The 21,806-nt window shown below is 38.9% G+C and overlaps 1 protein-coding gene across 5 annotated transcripts in view; it reads right to left on the reverse strand.

The window, feature by feature from the left end:
• Positions 1 to 6,367: 6,367 nt before the first annotated feature.
• The window catches only part of CHRM3 (cholinergic receptor muscarinic 3), a 269,118-nt gene continuing 253,679 nt past the window's right edge, over positions 6,368 to 21,806 (reverse strand). For all 5 annotated transcript variants that reach the window (XM_063390399.1, XM_063390400.1, XM_063390401.1 and 2 more), the window contains one exon: positions 6,368 to 19,981. In XM_063390399.1, coding sequence (XP_063246469.1) covers positions 18,160 to 19,981 — 1,822 coding nt within the window. In that variant the 3' untranslated portion in view covers positions 6,368 to 18,159. The remainder of the gene's footprint in view (positions 19,982 to 21,806) is intronic.

A 21,806-nucleotide genomic window follows, 5' to 3' on the forward strand; every position in this document is an offset into this window, starting at 1 on the left:
AACACAAATAAGTCTGCAACACCTATGCCCAAAGAATGCATTATAACTAAACATTGTAAAACTAAAAGTAAACATTTACAGAGAGGAAGGAATAATTAAATACAATGTATAAGTTCAGGGGGAAGACCATGTTCATCAGGCCAATAGCCTTTTTCTGCTCAATACTGCAGACAGCAATTCTAATCAACATCTGATTTTTGTGTGTTTGGAGAAAACTACAAGTTCTTGCCTTCTGGTATAAGCAAGAGTCTAATATCAAGAGCATTTTTAAAGGCAGTCTTTCACCTTCTCTCTGGTAATCAATACATATTTTCCTTTGCTTTCTTGTTTCTTAGAAGGTCATACCACTGACTCCTCACCTTTGCTGTGCAACATTCCTGCAGGCTAAAGCTGCTGTTGGGCCACACAGTCCCCAAGTCCAAAAGCCCATTATACTGAGCACTGCCTTCCCAGCTGCATTGCTAACAGCTCTGCATTTATCCAGAACCACATCCTCTGATTCCCCACTTCATTCTGGGGTTTTTCTACAGCCATTCACCACAGGCAGCTTGGTGAGGACAGCTACAGCCCCACTCAATGATTTTAACAGAAGGAAGTCCAACATAGTTTTGGACAGAATGTTTCTTACTGGGAAAAACTACTCCAGCCCCACATAATTTTGTCCAGCTAGGGCTAGGGTCTCTTATTTCCTTCTTCACGAAACACCTGTTGTACAAAACCCAAAGAGCCACAGCATGTGCCTCATTGGGTTTTCCCTGAGCTGGCATGCAGAGCTACAGACATCACCTTGGTTTAGGATCCTGGGCAAGCTGCTTCACTTCTGTGAGATGTTATCTGTGAGACAGGAACAGTCTTTGAGACTACATAGCCATCTGCCACTCCCTGCACAAGAACAACCATGTTAGCAGTAAACTGATCTGTGTGCTTACAGGATTAAAGGATCTGGTTTCTCTTACTAGGTCAGTTTACTCTGCTGTAATTAGCCTTATCCTAGTCTTACAATTAGTGTCACACCAAAGCCTCAGAGCTTAACATGGGCCAAACTTTGGGAGTGATCAAATTCATATCTCCAGGTATAATTGAAAACAGAGTTTGTAATCTCACATAACTCTGTATGTTCTACTTGAACTTATACAAGACACTTTAAAATGGTAATTTAGGCTTGAATGTAAGAGTTTTACCCAACACAGTGATGCTGAAAGTGGCATGGGAGTTTCCAGAGAAACTTCTGTGAAGCACTGCAACAGAGGATCACACAGCCCACTGCTGAATGACCCACCTTCACTTCACTGAACCAAGCTGGCTAGACGTGAGCAAGGTCTGATTTGAAAGCAAGTATTCCACCAGCAGGGCTTATGGATGTGCTGGAGAAATCAAAGCCTTTGATACCCATTCCTATTGATGCTCTCTTCAACGCTGTCAGGGGCTTCACAACCTTTGCTCCTTGATTGTCTTGAATGATTTATCACTTACCTCCTCTTTTTGGATAATTCTTGACTCCAGTATTATGTGTCCCAAAAAAGCTGAACCACAAGCAGCAAACTGTTTAGCAGTGATAGTAAAGCATGTAAGAGCTGCAACTGCTGTGCTGTGCGAGTGTGCTCTATCACCAGATGTTGCACACATTTATCAGTCACAATAACAGTTATCTGTGTTGCTCCTTATGACAGAATAATGGTCTGTATAGTCTTCATACTTACCAGAGATGCTGCCCACATATGGAGTATAACCAATACTCTTCCCATCCGATACACTTGTGGCTGATGACAAAAAATGCCAACGTAACCCAGTCCCCTCCTTGCAAGAGAGTGAGCTCAGCAGAAGAGTCAGACCTCTTTGTGACGGCTGACCTGGCAGGTATCCCCTACTGATTCTTGGGCATTAATTTTACCTTGCCCATTTGGAGTCACTCTCCTAGCTTGAAAGCAGCTTCAGAATTTAATCCACCAAGAATCTCCCTCATATAGCAGGAAAGAAGTCAAAACTTTTCAGGATTGAACCATGGCAGTTAAGTTTAATGTCCCTCACCTCTCCTAATTTCTGGCAGTCCTGTCCTAATTTCAGCTCAGTTAGCTCAAAGTATCCCATTTATAAAAGACTTTTGCCCTGTTTCTATGACTTCACAAAAATAGTAGATGAACTGATAGCAAATTTAACTTACCAAAAACTTGTCTAATCTATTGCTTTGACCATTCTGTGGTGTAGAACTGGACTGTTAACAGATAAAAATAGCTGGAAGCCAGATTTTAAAATTCTTTAAAATTTAATATTATGTCATTAAAATGGTGAATATCTGCAATTTGAAGGAATTCTTGAGGAAAGTAATCAAATGTAGATTAGACTGTATGCCAGTCAGGTAGCTCTAAGCAAGTCTTCTGACAAGAAACTACCAGGAACTGGAAGTCAGCTGTTGTTGGACCACTCACTGAGCCTCACGGGTGCACCATGCACCACTCTGCAGCAGCTGGGAGACTGACCTGTGAGTGAAGGCCTGCTGTTCACAGCAGGGAAGGGTTATCTGTCTGATGCTTTTGCAGCTCCTTTCCTTTTTGGTCTCCTCTGAAAAAGGCATTCAAAACAAGGTTAACAACACCCCATACAGAGATAGAGAGAATTCAAACCACTCAGAAATTATGAGAATTATCAGAAGACTGAAGACAAGTTGTTATTTTCTCTTGCTTTCTGTAACAGAAACACTTTGTAATGCAATAGACTTGGTCTCCATGTACACTTTTTATATCTTTGCAGTTATTTTTTATTACAATTAAATAGTTCTTACCATTGGATATATTCTATCTCAACTAACCATCTGCTTTCTAGTCATTCTCCTTATTTTCCTAAACATTAACTAGACATGAAAGGCTGGGCATTTTATATGTTCTATTACTGTTGCGAATCACTCAAGCAAAATATATACTTCTGTTCAGGAGGGACCAGACTTAGGCTTGAAAATTAAGAAAAGTTAATTTCATTACACTTTAAGTCAAAAACCAGATGCTGAATCTGATACTATTCCTTAAACTGAAATCCGTGAAAGTCACAGATTATTTTCTTCCATGCACCATCTTTTCTTTTTCTCCCTCCTCCCTGTAGTTCAACAAAATACTGCTCTTTATTCTCACAAGGAAAGATGCTGGCAAAGAGTGTATAGCTTCAAAAGCACCGCGGTGAGCTCAGACTCATTTTTGTACCACACAGCTACAATAATTCTGAATACTAAAAACATAATAAAAGCATAAGTATGCATACAACTATGGCTGCTCCATATCATCCTTCTCTCTGCACTCAGTAGATCTCTCTTGTTAACAGTTATATCCACTTAAAATTTTCCTGTTTTTCCACTAAGTTTCCAAAGGGAGCACTGCTACGGTCAAAGCAACGTGGAGACTTTTTGCCTGTATGGATCAGATCTGTGTTTGGGGACTCCTGTCCTGCCCTCAGTCCTCATGTACATCAAGAGGAAAAGATACTTGGCAAAATCTTCACATCTTGGCACATGCAGTGAAGAAAAAAAAGTGCCTTTTCCACAGCACCTGTAGACTTACATAGTTATAGACAGGAGAAGCAAGAGGCAGTTATTTCTTAATTTCTAAAAGCTTTTGATCACATAATTAGTAAATTCAAGGAACTCTTGCAATTGTTCTCATATTCTGTTCAAATAATCCAAAGGCAAGGCACATTAATACTGTGCAAGATCCCTCCTAGATTGTTTTTTGTAGAGCTGCTATTAAGGTAATTATCTTTCAGACTGGCCACAATCAAGATGACAAATCTTTAAAACTGCAAAAAAAGTACCGAAAATAAAATTGAGGGGTTTTTTATTTGCATCATACTAACTGGAGATTTTTGTGCTGCTCATGCTTTGTATCCCCAGTGGATATTTTTGGGGAAAAAAATCCCATCTTTTCTTTCTCCAAGATAAGCACATTTTAATTTAAGCCATGTAAAAAGCTGCTAAGTAGCCATTCTTCATAGCTACAAAAAGATACCTATCCACTGTATCTCAGAGCAACAAGTGTATTTAATTAATGATAAGGCAAATCCTTGCTGAAGGAACGGTAAGAAAATGTGTGGTAACTTTGGGAAACAGACTAATGTACTCTCAGGTTCTGTTTGAGCAGCATTAGGAGCTGTAGTACTTCTTCTTTGACCTCAGCTGAATGGAAGTAAAAAAATATTGCTGTTAAACCTTTTCAATAAGTCAACTTCCCATGCTTCCCTGCTGACTTACTACTTCAGGGCAGAATAAACAGCTTCAGAGAAGATACAAACAACTCACTAGAATTCTCATTTAGTTGCATTAAGTAGCACAGCCAAAAAGCTGTGAAGAGTTGCATCAGCTGCCTGACAAAAACACCAAAAAAACACAGCTTATGGATATTTGTACAATGAAGCAGAAGTACATTTCCATTTTGAAAGCATCATCAGGAAACAGCTTGCTGGCTAGAGGAAAGCATTTGGGATTTTACATATTCTTATTTCAGCAAGCAGATATATTATCTGCCATAATGGCAGCTATCACTGGTTACAGGACACAGCTTTTTATTTTATTTGATAAAGCATCCTGAACAATACTTATAATGAGGGCAGCACAGAGTCCTTTGCATTAAAGAGAAGATTGAGACTGTTCAGAGAATTAAGAATTAATAGCTTCACAAGGGCTGTTACCAGGGCTTCTGACCAGGAGTTGGACTATACAGCTTCATGATAAATGCATCAGGAGTTGACTTCAGTCCCAATCCAGAGTTTCTTTAGAAATGCTTAAAAGCACCTTTGAAACTTTATTCCAGGGTTTTAATCTACAAGAGCATTAGCCTTACTTGAAGCAACTGACCTTTGAATGCAGTTACAAGACTTTTCAAGACAGTTCTTTCCCCAGAATCCCAACAGCGAGGCCTTTTAGAATGTGCCAAGCAAACTTACCTGCCAATTCCAACTACACAAGGAACCATAAGAAAACCCCAAGCTCCCTTTCCCTCTCTGCCCTCTTTATTTCATCTCTTACAGCATAAACAGGTCGGTTTGTACCAGGTGTGAAGGCACTCCTAGTCTGGGTGCAGTTTTATCCCTTTCAGCTGTATCTGGGAGCGAGTGCTGCCGCTCCTCTCCATCCTGAGCCCGGCACAAGCAGCCCGCTGTAGATCAGGCTGGGGCTGGAGGAGTGGCACCCTCAGCTGCTCTCTGCATCCAGCTGTGCTCCAGCTGCTTGAGTTATTCTGTGATCCACAGGGCACAATCATTCCTGAAAGGGTGACAATATATCTACTCCATCCTGTAACAAAAGGAAGGAAAATGGACAGGTGAAATTTGGTAGTGATGAAAAAGAAAGGCTCATGACATAAGCAGATGCCAAATGACATATAACAAGAAAATAACCCACCTTTGCAGTTACTGTAAAAAGAAAACACACCCATTTCACAACGTTAATTTCCCTTTTCTGTGTCGTCAATGTCCAGGGCCTTGTCCTTGTCTTTTTGTATTTTATCTATTTCCTCCAGCACTTTATTGCAGAGAACATCACACAAAGTGACATTTATTGTTTCTAGCTCCCTTTACATTTATATTCCTCACATCAGCAAGGAGAAAAAGAAGTTGAATCACTGGAGGAAACCCCTCCAGTTAAACTCATTCCTCCTATGCCCTCTCTTTTATAGTGGCTGTAGATATGAAACTTAAATGTCTGTAGATGATTGCATTTCATGGTAACTAGTGGTCCTTGATGTATGGAACATACATTTTGCACCCTGTTACACATCTGGCCTCTGGGCTGGACCAAGGAAAAAGCTGAAACTGTGCAACCATTCCAAATGGCTGTGAATTTGCAGGTACATGCCATAGTGTATGAGGCGAGGAAAGTATTTAAGACCTCTACAGGTTGTGCTTATTGAGGAAAGTTCTAAAGCCTTTTCTTCAAGACGAAAGGAAACTGGAGAAGTACCATTTTACCGAATCAAATCCCAACAGTGGGACTGATATTTTAAGGTGCTCTGCAATTTTGGCCCACATTCATTGTTGTAAGAGGTCTGAATGCCCCATGCTTCAGAGAGGCTGAAAAGACATGTGGTATGATATGGAAACCTTCAGTTAAAAAGTAAAACCAAACTTTGTAGGAACAGAGAAGGAATCAGGACTTTTTGTTCCCATTCGCTTTCTGATGTTCTCTTGGCGTGATGCACTGAAGTGGCAATCCCTTTCCAGAACTTCTGACTTCTGCAAAGTTGTCACAGCTCTACAGCGAAGAGCAGCCCGTGTATTCACTGAGGACTATAGCTAAGAATTCTTAAGTACACTATCTGCTTTAGTAAGGAACAGAATTAAAAGTATTAAAACATTGCACTGGATATAAATGACAGCTGTGACAGGAAAATGAGAACAACTTTCATGTTTTTATTGCTGCCTTAGAAGCAATTGATAAACAGTACACTTCATATATAAATGAGCATGTGTCAGTATATGACAACAAAAATAAATTACAGTGACATAGTATTTAACTTTACAAGGTTGTACAAAATTCCCAAATATGAATAGATTTCAACTTAAAAATTTGAAATAAGTTAAAACTTCAACTATTCTGAAGACTTAAAAATATACATACAGTTTCACTCAATCACATCATTTACAGTATGATTTTTTTAAGCTGTTTATTTGTATACACCCATATATTTTTGACTGTATTAGTGGAATATATCCTGCTATATGCAGCTTTGCTGCAGTGGGATAAAGGGGTTCCCTGAGGGCACAGAACAGGCTTTGAGTGTTTACATTTTAAATAATTTGATTACATTTATTAGCTAGAAATATAAACCCAAAGTGTTATTTATCGGTCCTATAATGAGAGACTGATTTATCTGCTCTTTCTAGAATTTCCATGGATGCTAATGAGAATTTTGAAGAGAGCTTAACAGCAGAATTGAGCTAAACTAAGTCTGTTTAGCCAGGATCAATAAGGTTAAATTATTTAATGAAGTATTTGAAGACTATCTGTTTTGTTTTAGATGTCATTATAGACTACATTGCTAGTCCTGACATTTACTTCCACAACTAATAGGAAAACATATTTGATATGGTGCTTTGAAGCAATGGGATGGATTATGGATTGGCATTTTTAACACCTCAATTATATGCACAGGATTACTTTATTAAATATTACGAAGATTAAAAGCATTGCCCAAAACTCCTTGGCTGTTGAGTATGTGATAATTGAGAACACCAAGGGTCTAATTCAAGCTGTAATTTTAGGTAAGGTGGAGGAAATTTGTACTGTGGCTGGATCACTCCTGATTACTTAAACTAAGGCTGGTGCAAACAGACTCTGTGCACCAGCAAAAAGGCAAAGGCTTGTTAATTCAGAAACCATTAGTGAGAAAACAGATAAAGAAAGAAATTTTAGCACACTGGCACATGTAAGAAAATTGCTCAATTGTCAAAAATACAGGAATACACTTGTGGAGAGGTGGGTCTTAAACTGCCTGTGATTGATTTGGTAAGAAATAAAAAAGAAATCCAAGATGCCTATTTGTGAGATTAAATTTTCTCTTCTCTGAGTATGTTAAAATATCCATCAGAATGCTGCACCAGTAATCCACAATCTTTCCTCTAAACAAATAAATGTTCTATGTACATCATTTGAATGAGAAAGGAAGAAAAGGAGTCATAAACAGGGCAGAGCTGTGCAATTCCTCATTTCCATTTTTCTCTAATGTTATTGGTAATAAAGATCACTGCAGTCTACAATTCAGATGGAAATTATTTTAGAAGCCACTGTTTTTCTTGTGTGAATATGCTGTCATTGGGTAGCAGGAAGGAGGAAGGGAACTGGAAGGAGATATACGTATATATATGTACACACACATATATATATAGAGGTGTGAAAATGGCTGGGGGTGGCTTGCTCTGTTTGCTCTATGTTTTCCAAGAGAATTTCTTTGCGGGCTCATGCCCAGGGAGTGCAAGGTGGGGGGCACACAATTGGAGGTCTGTAATGCTGATGAGAGGCTGCACAATCCAGCCCCACATTACGGTGCAGGAGCCTGGCTGCCTCCTGCTTTTCTGGGGAAAAAAATGTTCATTTCAGAAGCACAGAGGGAGCCTTTCCATCAGCTGGAGCTGGGCTTGGATCAGCCCCCAGAAAAGGCTGTTTTTCACCATCGCTAAGAGAGCACAGAGCAATTTCACTGAGCAACACACTGGGTCATTAAGTGAATTAATAGAGTCAAAGAATACTATAGCATATGACTGGAGCTGAAATTTCCTTCTACAAATTCTCACCTAAGGGGAGTCCTCCCAGACTGAATGGAAGGACAGTTTCCCCAAAGGAAAGCATCTACATGATGAAGATTGCAGAACACTTTCTAGATTGTTTACCCCTCTTGCAACTTCCAATCTCATATTACTTCAAACAAAACAATTACATTTCTCTTAATTGCTTGTTCTGTGTTCTGCCCCTGTTTTGGCTCCCAAGAGAAAAAAACCCCGTGGAAATATATCTCAAAAGTTCAAGCAACATCTAGCAGTTATGTAAACCTTACCTCACCAACTGCTTGGCACACAGTGTATTACTGCACAATCAGATATGTCTTTTATATCCCATAATTTGCTTTTTATCTTAACTAGCAAGCCACTCTATGAGCAGCAACTAAATAAATGAGTTTATCTGCTTATATTAATGCAATTGTTATCAGGGGCATACAGGGTAAAAATGATTTGTAGATTACGGTAATGTATTTGCAAGGAAATTTCCACACGGGAAGGTGCCACCTGATTAGTTTTCTGTAGAGAGTTAAAAGGAAAAAAAAAAAAAAAAAAAAAAAAGAAAAGAAAAGAGTAAGCATCTTGGCAGGAGAAAATCTCTTAAGAGCACAATGTTCCACCGTGATAGTTCAGTGGGAGCCAAGTTTTGACAGCACATTTTGGGCCGATACCCATGCGGTGAAAGAGAATTGTGAGCTCTCGTGGGACACTCGACCTGGACCAATGTATTGACTTTTCTACCAACACACAGCCATCCACCTTCTGCCCTCAGGACTGCAATGGTGGCACTGCATCTTCTCTTACTCTCATTTTATTAGGTGCAAAAGGGAATGTTCCTCTAAAACACTGAAGCCAAAGAAAACGATTGCTCTTCATCATTACCTGCCTCTACTCTTCCAATTACTGTGCTAGTGTTTTGCAAACTGCTATCAATATGAGCTAGGGCCAATTATTCTTTCTGGGAGCTTACCAAGACATAGAATTTAATTACTCAGCAGAAAAATTGCTGCACAGTAAGGCAGGTGTTAGCAAAAAAAGATCAACTTGTCCAATAATTTAAAAAAATATTAACATTCTGTCTAGTACCTGAATGGGTAGCTATGACTAGATCAATAGACACCAGATTTTGACTGAATGATCAAGCACTGTCTTTTTACACAGCAGAAGTTGTGGGGCTCCTTTCTGTTTTTTTTGTTATTTTATGAGTTTACAGTACATTCAGCTCCATTGGTTTTACTGAAGAAAACCAGTTTTATAATTCCAAATTCCTTTTCATGAAACCTATTTCTGAGATGCTTAATTACTGCATGTAATTTCTCCATATATTTCAAAATCAGAAAGCAACAGGCAAAACCCAATTTATTTTAAATTTTCAAGCCTTAAAAGTATGTTTTCAGATGTCTCTGGGACTTGTTTTGCTCCATAACCAGTAGAACAGAAAGCTTTCAAGTAATAGGAACATATCAGGAAACACATAAAATATGTTCATCAGATTCCTGCAATGTTATCTCTATTTCTATCACAAAAATACCCGCTATCTCCAGAGGGAAGCAGGAAGCTTATGGCTCTTTCTTGTAACAACTTGACTGGTGTGGCCCACACCCTTCCTGCTGTGGGGTGGCAGGGGCAGGAGCTCAGTTCCAGCTTCCTGTGAGGCAGAAGTCCCATGACTGCTGGTCAGCTTTGAGGCAGGAGGAATAGGGTTAAGAGGCAGCTGGGTGATGGGACACATCTGGAAACCCAGGGATAATTCATATTAAAAAAAAAGACATCTCCTTCGCTGACATCTTCTAACATGCACAGCTTACAACTACAAAACTTTGCATTATATTTATCATTTTCTTACTTCTTTTGGAAAGCAATGAATTGTAATTCAGGCTTTTTACAACTTTAGGTAAGAGCTCTTAGTACTCAGTGCACTTAATACACAAACTTCAATGATCCATCCCTATGCAGCTTGCTTTTGGGAGCAGCTGTCCATCCTTAGTCTATATTTCACCTCTACTGATGCATTCTGTGTCAGTCAATATGCATTGCAGAGACAGAAAACCAAAATAAAACAAATCCAAAGTGCACCTGTGCACATTAGTTTAGGTTTCTTGCATTTTTCATGCTGATCCTTCCTGTCTCACAGCAGGAGAAATATGCAACTATGTAATGTAGCTGTGCTGTTTTGAAAACAAGTGAAAGGACCTGAAAGGACCTTCCATCATATCCAGTGAAGTGCAGGGGCAGAGCAGGAGATAAATGCTGTTCTATCCTTTACACAGAGGATCTTGTTCAGATTACCCTATGGCCAAGAAATCACCCTCATTTTGAATAAAGGAACGAAACATTTACTCAGATGTACTTCTACAGGCTGAAAAGTGGAAAGTTTTGGTCCTAATATCACTTAAAAAATAAATGTCATTAATGGCAATATGAGGCAAGAAAATGGAATGTATTTCTGAATCAAAAATTCATGCCAATGGAGGATAAAATCTGCTTAACTCCAGCTATATCTGATTTCACATAGCTTTGCAGATGCAAAGAAATGACATATTCCTATATTGATGGCAGAGGGTATTCAACAGGTGTATTAATAAATATATGTGATAGGTGTGTTCAATAGGAGGGGAGTGATCTGTGTGAACGATAAAAGTAATAAGTGGAAAAAAGCACTGAGCATCAGGAAATACAGCACAGGCCTGTATCTTGTAATGTGCAAAAGCAGAGTGCAGCACTGTGCAAGGTTCAAAGTAAATTGGCTTATTTCTTTTGCCCCATGGTGTTAATTAGTCTGTGCTGCAACATCAATAATAATTCTTAATGTGGACACATTAAGCACAAATTAAGGAAGGCCATTTGGCCATTTCCTCATCCCTTTGGCATCTCTAGAGTAGGCAGTATTTCAGGAATGACTACAGTTGCTTTGTTACCCAAAGATTTCAATACAGAAGAAAAACAGACTCAAGAAGACTGGATGTTTTGAAACTACATAAGGAATCAGATTCTTGTCCAGAGACTTTATTTCCATGATAGTGTGAAATTTTTCAGATCTTTTGAGTACTTTCAGTAAATTAACTATGCCTGTATGAATGAATTGAAAAATAAATTTAAGTTCTCCTGGCACAGTAATACCCTGTGCTTTTCTGATTGTTAGGCATGGTTGAGTGATGATTACCAGATGATTTCAAGAGTACTTTCATTCCAGGAAGTGCACTAAATAACTTTGCTCTGGGAGTGAGAAAGAATCTCCCATCAAATTCCTGAAAAATGCATATGCACCCAGAAAAACAAGCCCTGCTTACATATTGAGGCCTTTTTATTTAGTCCTAGAGTGCTCTAACAAGGATCTCTTCACAGAGGTCTGAGTGGGGTGTCAGGGTTCTCTGCCAACAGTGTAGCTGGTGGGGACACGAGCTTTTGGCTCACAGAGTCGTTCAGACACTGAACTTTTTTGGGCACTGTGTTCATGCTTTTATTCACCCTTATGCAAGGGGGATGTGCACATCTATCAAGCCTTTAAATGTCTTGGGGTTTTTTCCACACTTTCTGCCAAGTTACATAAATTTTATAGCTTCACTAGCTTGGAAAAAGCTACCTCTCCTCACCACCGTTAGACTGAATGGTTTTGTCACCATTTTCATTTCCCTTAAGCCAGCATCACACAGTCAAGGATTTATTGTTTGAAAACCCAGAAGGGGGTGAGTGATCTAGATATAGTGGGTATTTCCTAGTCTTACCAGGTGAATGAGGTTTGTAAAGCCTGCAAAATTCCACCCATGGGCCTGGCAAATGAAAAGCATTATATCATGCAACAGAAAGGGCAGAGCAATAGGATGGAATGAGGGAGGATGGTAATTTTTTCTCCTCTCATTTCTAATGGAAGGAGTGCTGTTCTGACCTCAGAGAATTTGCAGAGGTGACTTGGCTTTATATGTTTGTGACATTTGCCTCAAACTGTTTTCATAGTGATTGGATTTCTCTTTCAACTTTGAGAAACTGGCAGTGATTTTCACATTAGCTAAGGAGTTTCTTTTACATGAACCTAGATAGAATCTAGTCTAAGAGGCCTTTTTTTCTTATTTGAAAAAAAAGCAGCACGAGTTTGGGTAATGTAATGTAGTTAAACCTAGTGCAGCCTTGATGCAATAGCTCAGTAAGTGAAATATGTTAATGCATTTCTAAATTTTGGGTAATGTCTAAAAATCCAGCTCAGTACACTGAAAACCATATCCAGAAACAAGGACAACACAGTTGTAAAAAAGGAAAGATTTGGAAACTTTTCCTGCAGATAAGCAGAGGAAACATACACAGTTTCACTGTCCAGTTACAACTTTGATGAGGCATCAAAGGCAATGTTTCCATTGCTGACAATTTCAGCCTTAGTTTGTACATACATCTGTAAACATTGCTCTAGATGTGGTACATCTCTCTGTATGTCCATGCACAGTAGAGTCCCATATAAGTTATCTTTTTGACATATACAAGTGCATGGAATACATGCATGTGTACAATATACACACCATACAACAGATGTTGGAATAGGCCATGAAATAAGTAGCACTTATCTTAATATTTTCCCATGTCACCTGTGCTCCTTCCATTAAACAACCCCAGACAGAGATTGGGTCTCTTGAGCCATCTTGATATCTAAAATTAAGCAAAGCATCCTCAAGCACATGTAGGAAATAACTACAATGATATTTTTTGAGAAAAAAAAAAAAATACAATCTATGCTGTATTTTGAATGTGCAGAGTGAGTGGTGAAGAGCAGTCAAAGTCCCAAATGCCAGCACAGCATAGGTAATGAGTTTGCCAGTTGAGATTGTGAAGAACTGTCAGTGACATCAAATACTGTGATGCTCAATCTCGGCCAGTTGCAGTGCCATGGTGTATGAAATGAAATGAATATAGTGTAGAATTCCCATTCATACTCAACTAGTTTTCAGCAAATAGCACAACTGCTTTATCTCTGCCTTACTTTAAAAGCTGAAGTAAAAAAGGCCAAGTATCAGACAATACAAATTAGCATCTTGCCCAATATCTTTCTGGCAGCTCAAAAATGTAGAGGTGGAAATGTTCACATGCTATAAATGAGCAATGCCTGCTACAAGAAAGAACATCCTAATCAAATGAAGTTTTTAATTCCATGAAAACCTGAATGTCATGCATGCTTTGTCTAAGCTTCCAAACAGAAGTGTTTGGGTATCATGGGAGCGCAGTGCATGAGTCAGAGAAGGCAGCCGTCATTACGAACACCTCAGCTCCACCAGACATCTCTGCACACCCTTCAGGCTAACAAAAGCAACCTACAAATATGAAACCCTGGTACCTGCTCCCAGAAGCCAGTGCAGTGGTATTTGAATGGGCAAATACATAGAAGATAAAAGAATATATAAAATAGAAAATCACAGAGGGTGGAAACAATTTGTGAATAGGGACAGTAGATTTGTGTGGGTCAAAGAATACTCAGAACTGCCACAATGAGTATGTACTTTTTTAAAAAATACATTTAAAAATGCATTTCCCAATGCATTAAAACACATGATGACTGTGTCAAAATTCAAGATAGTGGGGGTTTGGGAGAACATCCCTAGGGACTGGTCATTCCCTGGTCAGGCTTGGTAAACAGACTTTGTAGCACAGAGTTTTCCTACCAATAAGGACCTGGCAAATGCAAAGCCTTCTCCAGTTGTTTTTGATATGTTTTATATATCTTTAGAAAAGAAAGTATCAGATCTCAATGCTATACAACTCCTGAAATTAGTAAAGTGTCTTTTGATAATGTAAGATCAGATAACTTTGCAGAGGGAGATTGTGAAAGGAAAAAAAGAAACCAAACAAAAAACCACCTGATAACAAGGCAGGTTTGTAGAGCATATGTTAACATAAGAATCTAGGAGCCATCTGGAAGAAAATGAGGGTTTAGAATCTTGAATATAAATGTGACTAGCAATGCATAGTCAGATGGGTAAGGGATGAGTGAAAAGCAGTTTATAAATAGTATGACACTGCTTGACCATCCCTACTGTATATAGGGTAGCATGATGATAACTATTTTTAAATTATTGATGCTGCTGATAAGAGAAAAAAAAGTTTTGATGTTTGCATTCTGTAGAGGAAAAACAAGTGTACTTTGGGATCTCTACTTATATTTTTAGATATATAAGGTTGATTATGAACCAAGACTTTTTAGAATATTCTTGCAGAATAAGTAAAGAAATATAATAATCAAGACAGGAAAGTAAGAAAATGAAGCTGTAAATAATTGAGAAAGGTCATTAACTCTCTCAGAGTATCTGTGTAGGTATTCCTACTGCCAGGACTCTTTAGGCCATTACCTGTTTAGGTTACACAGATCCACAGATCCCCAAGTTTAGATCCTGGAAACTACTCAGGCCTTTCCTGTATTTTTTTTAGATTTGGAACAGTGCCAGACTGATTTGCAGTTTACTTTTGTTACACAGGAGTAGGAAAAAGTGTTACGTGCACCATGGTCCCTGCCCTCAGATCTTCAGATCAGACATCTCTCACTGCATACCAGTATAGAAGTAACAAACTTCTATCACAATTTCACACTGAAAAAGCCAAACATATAAAGTATTCTGTTGTCTGTTCAGAGGCTGACAGTGATTGGGGTCTATTCTACAAAGCTTTCTCCAGACTACCCAATGGCTCCTGTCTGGCTGTCGCTTCTGACTTTTTGGTCCTCTTCATATGGGGTCTAATCTTGTATTATTGCAATTAACGGAGACTGGTCTCTGAAAAGCCAGCTTTCAGAGCTGGGAGGAGAGTTAATGGGACTGAGCTGTTTGTCTGCCATCAGAATGACGCTTTCCACTGTGTTTCTGACTTAATTTTCCTCAAAAAAGATGAAATATTACACCATTTGTACTTCTTAAAAGTAATTCTGTGTCATCGGTCTTGCATTGTTCTTCTTCTGCAACCTATTATGTGCGCCTGTGTTCATAAATAATATATCCACTAGTGCATACAGCTAAAATCTTTGTGTGTGCATGGATTTCAAGCAAACACAGAAACATATAAAATACAAAATTAAATTGATGCCCACTGTACTTGTAACACAGCCAAATCCTAATAGTGCATATTCCATTAAATAAATAATAACTAAATTGATGTATACTACAATATGGGTATACATACACATTTTATGTTGTCTGTAAATAACATTTTAAAGCCTGTTCACACATCAAAAGACAGGTTGTTTATTTCTCTGGTAAAACAATCCAAGGATTTAACTCTTCCTATTATGTAAACAGTGGTGACAGACGCTTTCAAGGAAGCTTAACTTCAATAAAAATATTAGTTTCCCATTTTAAAATCAATACTAATATACCGCAAATCCCCCGATGAACTCTGGCTTCCTTACATGCTCTCACATTTTGTGTATTAGGGGCACAGCACTACTCTAGATATCAGAATATAATAATATGGCAATATATATAGATATTGATATATATTTAAATGTTAAAACATTTTTAGGTCAACTTGAGTAATGAATATATTCCAAATATATACTTCTTTCTATAAATAAAGGTAATTAATTTTCATTGCAACATGGGTGCCTTTGTATGAGGATAGGAAACTCGCAAAACAATTGTCTATCTTTAGTTCAAAATGTACTAGTGACATAGATGAAGCTTTAAGTGTTTATTTTTTTTGTACTAAAATTGTACTTGCAGTAGAGTTTGAATATAATTTATGAGATTTCTTTGGGGTAGACATTTCAAACAACTCATACAAAAGAGAATGTATTTTAATGACAATAAAACTAGGTATAGTCTATTCATTTCTCAAGCAGACCTTTATGAATCACTTTAAAAGGACACTACAGCTGAAGACTGAAGAGCAATATTTATCAACATTAAATAAAACATTTGGTGAAATATGTATAAATATTTCTTCATATGAACATAACACAAAATTAAATATTTCAGATACACAGACACCATTTAATATATTTCCACTGTTGTCAAAATCATCTGTAAACACCATCTCACACTGAATACAAAAGCAGCTTTAACATCAGTTCTGTGTTCACAACACTGATGCCCCTTTGTAAAATAAGATACTTGTTTTATTTTCAGCAAAATAAGAGTCTAAGCAATTAAAAAAAAAAAAAGTTTTGGTCAGTTCAAAGGAGAATACAAAATAATCTTTCAACATGTAACTAAATCAGATTTAGAGCAACAGTTTAAAGTACAATCCTTTCCCCAGGGGACCTCTGACTTTTATAAATCATGTTTGGTGCAGACCACATCACAAATACCAGGAAATACTGGTCATGTCTAAACTATAAATATTAAAGCCCTTTTAAAATTGTCTTTATCAAAAATTGCCAGGTTACAATTTGGCAATATCACATTTTTCACACCACCGAATAACCTGGCGTCAAACGGATTTAGGTGCACTTCTCCTGACGATTTTTAAAACAGGTTGTGGAAAACAAACACTTTTTAGTGAGCATCCTTCACGTGCAAAAATAAAGCATTTCTTGGAAACAAATCATTTGCATCTGAAGATCACCTGGGCAGACAGCGCAAGCAGCAGGGCTCCACCAACGTTAGTCAGAAAATTACAGCTTGAGCTTTCATCGGAAGCCGTACAGATACTGCACACAGGGTGTGAGCTGGCTCTGAGAAGGGTGGTGCATCCCCACGGTGCAGCCCAGGACAAGGTGTCGCAGGAGCCGTGTGTGCCTCGACAGCAGCACAGCCTCCCCAGCAGGACACGGGGCTGCTGCTGATGGTTGTGCCTGCCGGGCTCCTGAGCGGCTCCCTTTGAGCATCGGTACCGTGCAGCCCAGAGCTGGGTGCTCATCGTCCTGTGCCCTGCAAAGAGAGCTTCATGCTCTTCCCTGAAGGTAGCCTTCAATTCCTTTCCCTTTTGTGTCTTTTAAAGAGGCCTGATCACTTTGAGGAGAGACTCTGTGCTCAAGATTAAGGTTTTACTGGCCAAGTACCCCATGGTAAAACTCCGTAAACTCACAGGCTATGTTTTGGTTTTCTCAGTTTGAAATGTGGACCCTATGTTTTGGTTCCAGAGATAAACTGGAATATCAGGTGGCAAATAGTGAGCTATATACTTAGAACATGATTTTCTGACTTTTTAAAAATTTCAATCACATGTAATCGTGATGGGGGGCCTTGTAAACCCTAGAACAATAGGTCACCTCTTTCCTGGTATGTGTGTATTTCAGAGATGTGAATGTGTGCTATGCATACATACACACTCTTACACACACATATAACATCAGCTGCACTCATAGATACTCAGAAATCAGGAATCAGGGGTACAATTAACAATATACCAGAAGAGAAGTAGACAGGAAGCTCTACCAGGACAACAACAGGCAATTTTTCCACCTAAACAGTGTCTCAAATAATTTCATAATCCTGTTTTGCTAGCTTGCTACATATGTATGTAACTTGAATCAAATGTTGTTGTACTCCTTGGAAAAAGAAGAGTTGGGCTAGCTAGATGTGCTTACCTGAGATCCCAGAGTTGATTATAATCAAAGAGCTGGGCAGATCAGTAATGGGTTTATAATTGCTATGCAGCTTCTCACCAATTCGTAGGAAAACTTCGTTAAATCTTTCACTCCTTAGTAAAAATGTTGAATTTTCTTAGTTTTTGCTGAATGCAGATTGACCTTTATATTAAACTGGATTTATTGAAAGGATAAATAAGCCTGGCAGCTGCTTTCATGTCTTGATATTTAAATCATAGAATCAGCACCCTGGAACCACCTTCCCACCCCAACCCATCCCATCCCTTACTATCCTGCCCATCCTGCCCTATCCCGTACCATCCTGTTCTGTCTTATCCTATCCTATTCCATCCCACCCTGTCCCATCCCATCCCTACTTCATTATTTTTTTTATTTGTTTAAAAAATACTATTTTATGAAGCCTCCCTAGGGATCCGCTTATGAAAAATGACAGACTGCCTTTGCTGATACTGCTGTTTGCGTCGTTTTCGTTTGTCACACTGGCACAGCAGCAGCATCTTGAAAGTGTTTCTGAATGTTTTGTTACACAGTGCATAGCACATGGGGTTCACTGTGCTATTGATGTAGCAAAGCCAATACCCCAGGTGCCAGAAAGTTTTGGGGATACAGCTGCAAAAGGTGTTCACCAGAACCATGATGTTATATGGGGTCCAGGTAATGATGAAGGCAAACAAAATGGCACTGAGTGTCTGTGCCGCTTTCTTTTCTTTGATAAGTGACATTCGTTTTCGTTTTGTGATCTGACTTCTGGTCTTCAAGGCAAACTTTTTTGCCAGGGTTGCTTCCTTAAAGGACAAGGGCAGGGCTGTCGATGTCTTGGTCACTGATGAGATGCCATCAGAAGCTGTGGTTGTCTCTTCTGACTCTGGTTCAATTGGAAGCTTAGTAAAGCTCTTTTGGAAATTTCCACCATCCTGAACGCTTTTGGGAGGGTGCAATTTTTTAGGTTTCTTTTCCTTCGATTCTGTGTCGGATTTCTGCAGTTCATCCCCTGACTCATGCAAATCTTCTGAGGAGGGTAGTTTTGTGGAATTGAGGATAGCACTGTGACCAGGAAGCTTCAGCACGATTGAATAGATGGCTCTGGTCTCTGCAGCAATGTCTTCTTCGTCAGAGGAGGCCGAATTTTCTAGGGAGGCAGCAGCATCGTTGTTGTTCCAGCTGTCACTGCTGCTATGCTCTTGGTCCCCCTGATCCGTGCTGGGTTCCCAGCTCTTCATTGTGAGCCAGAAGTGGCAGCGTCCGTACTTCTTTCGGGCGGAGCGTTTCATGTTCTGCCGCTGCAGCTCGTAGCTGCTGCAGCTCCGGGAGCTGCCTGTCTGGTGCACAAAGCGTGCTGCCTCTGCCTCGCTGCCCGAAGCCTGTAGCCCTGCCAACTCTTTGGTGCGTTTCTCCGTCTCCTTGTAGATCCTCCAGTACAAAATACTCATAATGGTGACCGGCAAATAAAAGGCAGCTATGGCAGTGCCGAAAGTGATGATAGGTTCAGTTAGAAACTGGATGAAACATTCATCAGGAGGCACAGTCCTCTCCCCAACGAAATACTGCCAAAACAAGATGGCAGGGGCCCAAAGAACAAAAGAGACGATCCATGCTAAACCAATCATTACCCCAGCCCTTTTGGTTGTTCGTTTGGCTCTGTATGTTAGTGGCCTAGTGATGGAAAAATACCTGTCAAAACTTATCACAAGGAGATTCATGACAGAGGCATTACTGGCAACATAGTCAATGGAGAGCCAAAGATCACAGGCCAAACTTCCCAAAGCCCAGTGGTCCATGATGATGTATGTGGTATAAAGATTCATGGAGAGAACACCGATGATCAAATCTGCACAAGCAAGGCTCAACAAGAAGTAGTTGTTGACTGTTTTCAGTTGTTTGTTAACCTTAAATGCAACAATCACTAAGATGTTTCCTATGATGGTCACCAGTGCAAGGATCCCAGTGAGGAAAGCAATCAAAACTACTTGCCAGACAGTGTGTCCACCCAGAGGGTCTTTGCTTGTGGCATTTAGGGTCATGTTTGCTGATTCCACAGTGGAGAAAGGGAAACTCTCTGTGGTCTGAGGGAAATCATAGCTGCCAATGAGTGATGCTGCTTCATCAGGGAGGCCCGGTCCATGCGGATCTCTCTTCCAGAAGGAGCTCACATTCGGAAAAAGGGGCAAGGATGAACTGTTGTTTTGCATGATCATTGTGCCTCTCTGACATAGTCTGTAGCAGAGAAAAACCAAACAAAAATCAAGTGAAAAGGTGAAGGTGTTAAATAAATAATCATCCTCAAACTTGTACATAAATCATTTTAGCACTTTGAAAGATGTCTTTAAAAAGCCAAGCTGCCTGTGACACCTTTCACGTCAAACCTGTATGTGATAGTACTCAGCTTCCAGACTGTGATTAATCTGAGCTCTGTATAGTAATGACATTGTGTTTCCTTATAAACATTCAATAACAGAGGAATCAAAATCCCAGGAGAATTTGAACTGTAGTATTGAAATGCCCCCTAACTCTAACTCTGAATTAAAACACTCCCTGTGGGATCTGTCCTGAACACAACATCTCAAAATTCCACTATCCTGAAGCCTTCAAAAATTAAGTTCCAATCAAATGAAGCCACAAATCTTCCAAGTTCCAATCAACACTGGTCCCCAGTGCTGTCCTGGCTCTAGCTAAACAGAGCCACAGCCTCTGCTGCCTCCAGCTATAGCTGATGACAAACAAAAATATTGTTCTGCCTTTCCTTAGGCTATGGAGATACAAGCCAGCATCATTTCACTGTGTCAAGCTACATTAACATGTGAGGCTGCAAAACTCTTCCCATTTTCATCTATCTTTCAGCTATCTGATAAAAGCAGTAAAAGTTCTCGTTAGCACTTTTTGCACATGCCACTATTCATTTTTTTAATGCACATTTTTATACTTTGACTAAGAATTTTGGACATATAATGACTTCAAAATTTCTTTGGGGGCAACACATGGTAAAAGTTCCTTTGAAACTGTGGTCTCTAGAGTCAGGAAAAAACCTTTGGCAGATGCATGTCAAAGCAATCATTAAACACTTCAGGAAAATAGAGAAGAAAAAGCATGAAAGAGATTCATAATTAAGCTTTAATCCTTTTCCCCAAGTACTAACATAAAATTAAAATATGCTCAGAATAGAAATTTGCATTTCTCTTCTCAGCTTCTCTAGTCAGCTGACTAGATCCATAGTAATAAATGAATTATATCATCCAGAAGAAAAAATTCTGATTAAAAACTCCATCACTGACTGTAAATGTTGAGCAACATACGCTGTCAATATTTGTTTGTTTGCTAAATGTGAGTTCTTCCAGAGTCAATATATAATGGCATGAGATAACAACGAATATCACAATACACTGATCTTACACAAAAATATGAAAATATTAATAATAATTAAAATAGGAGGGTTTGGTTCTGTTTTTCTAATTAATTTCTGAATTCTGCTTTCCCTTGAACTGTATTTGGTTTTGTTATGAAGCTGTAAGGCACTGTGTGTTTTTAAGTGATGCAGTTTCTTTGACATATGCAGTAAATAGATTAGCAATTCCTTTCCTTTGCTCATGCACAATAACTAACACAAACCTCTCCTCTATTTCGATATCTAGTGTAAATTAGGTATTTTTTTCACTTTATTATTAGGAACACAAGGTTACAATGAAGATGCCACATAATAATCTAATTCAGTCCACTTTTAATGCATTCACCGTTGTATAACTCAGAATATGAACACAATAATAATGAAGAAATATTGCTCTGGTAAATCACACAGTTAAATTTTAAGACTTTTCCTAATACAATGATTGAAAAGTCTGAGCAGCTCAACTTCTAAAAAGAAAACTGGTAAGACAGGACTGCTGGAAACCATCCTTCTTGCAATGCTTTATTTAGGAAGCAGGCATTTTTTCCAGAGCTGTCAGACAGGATGAGGTCAAAACCAGAATAGTATGAGAGAGAACTCAAATAATGATATTTGCTAAATATATGCCAGAAATTATTAATGTTATAGGGTGCAGATCTT

The sequence above is a fragment of the Prinia subflava genome, chromosome 2, assembly GCF_021018805.1.
Source record: "Prinia subflava isolate CZ2003 ecotype Zambia chromosome 2, Cam_Psub_1.2, whole genome shotgun sequence".
Classification (NCBI taxonomy): Eukaryota; Metazoa; Chordata; class Aves; order Passeriformes; family Cisticolidae; genus Prinia; species Prinia subflava.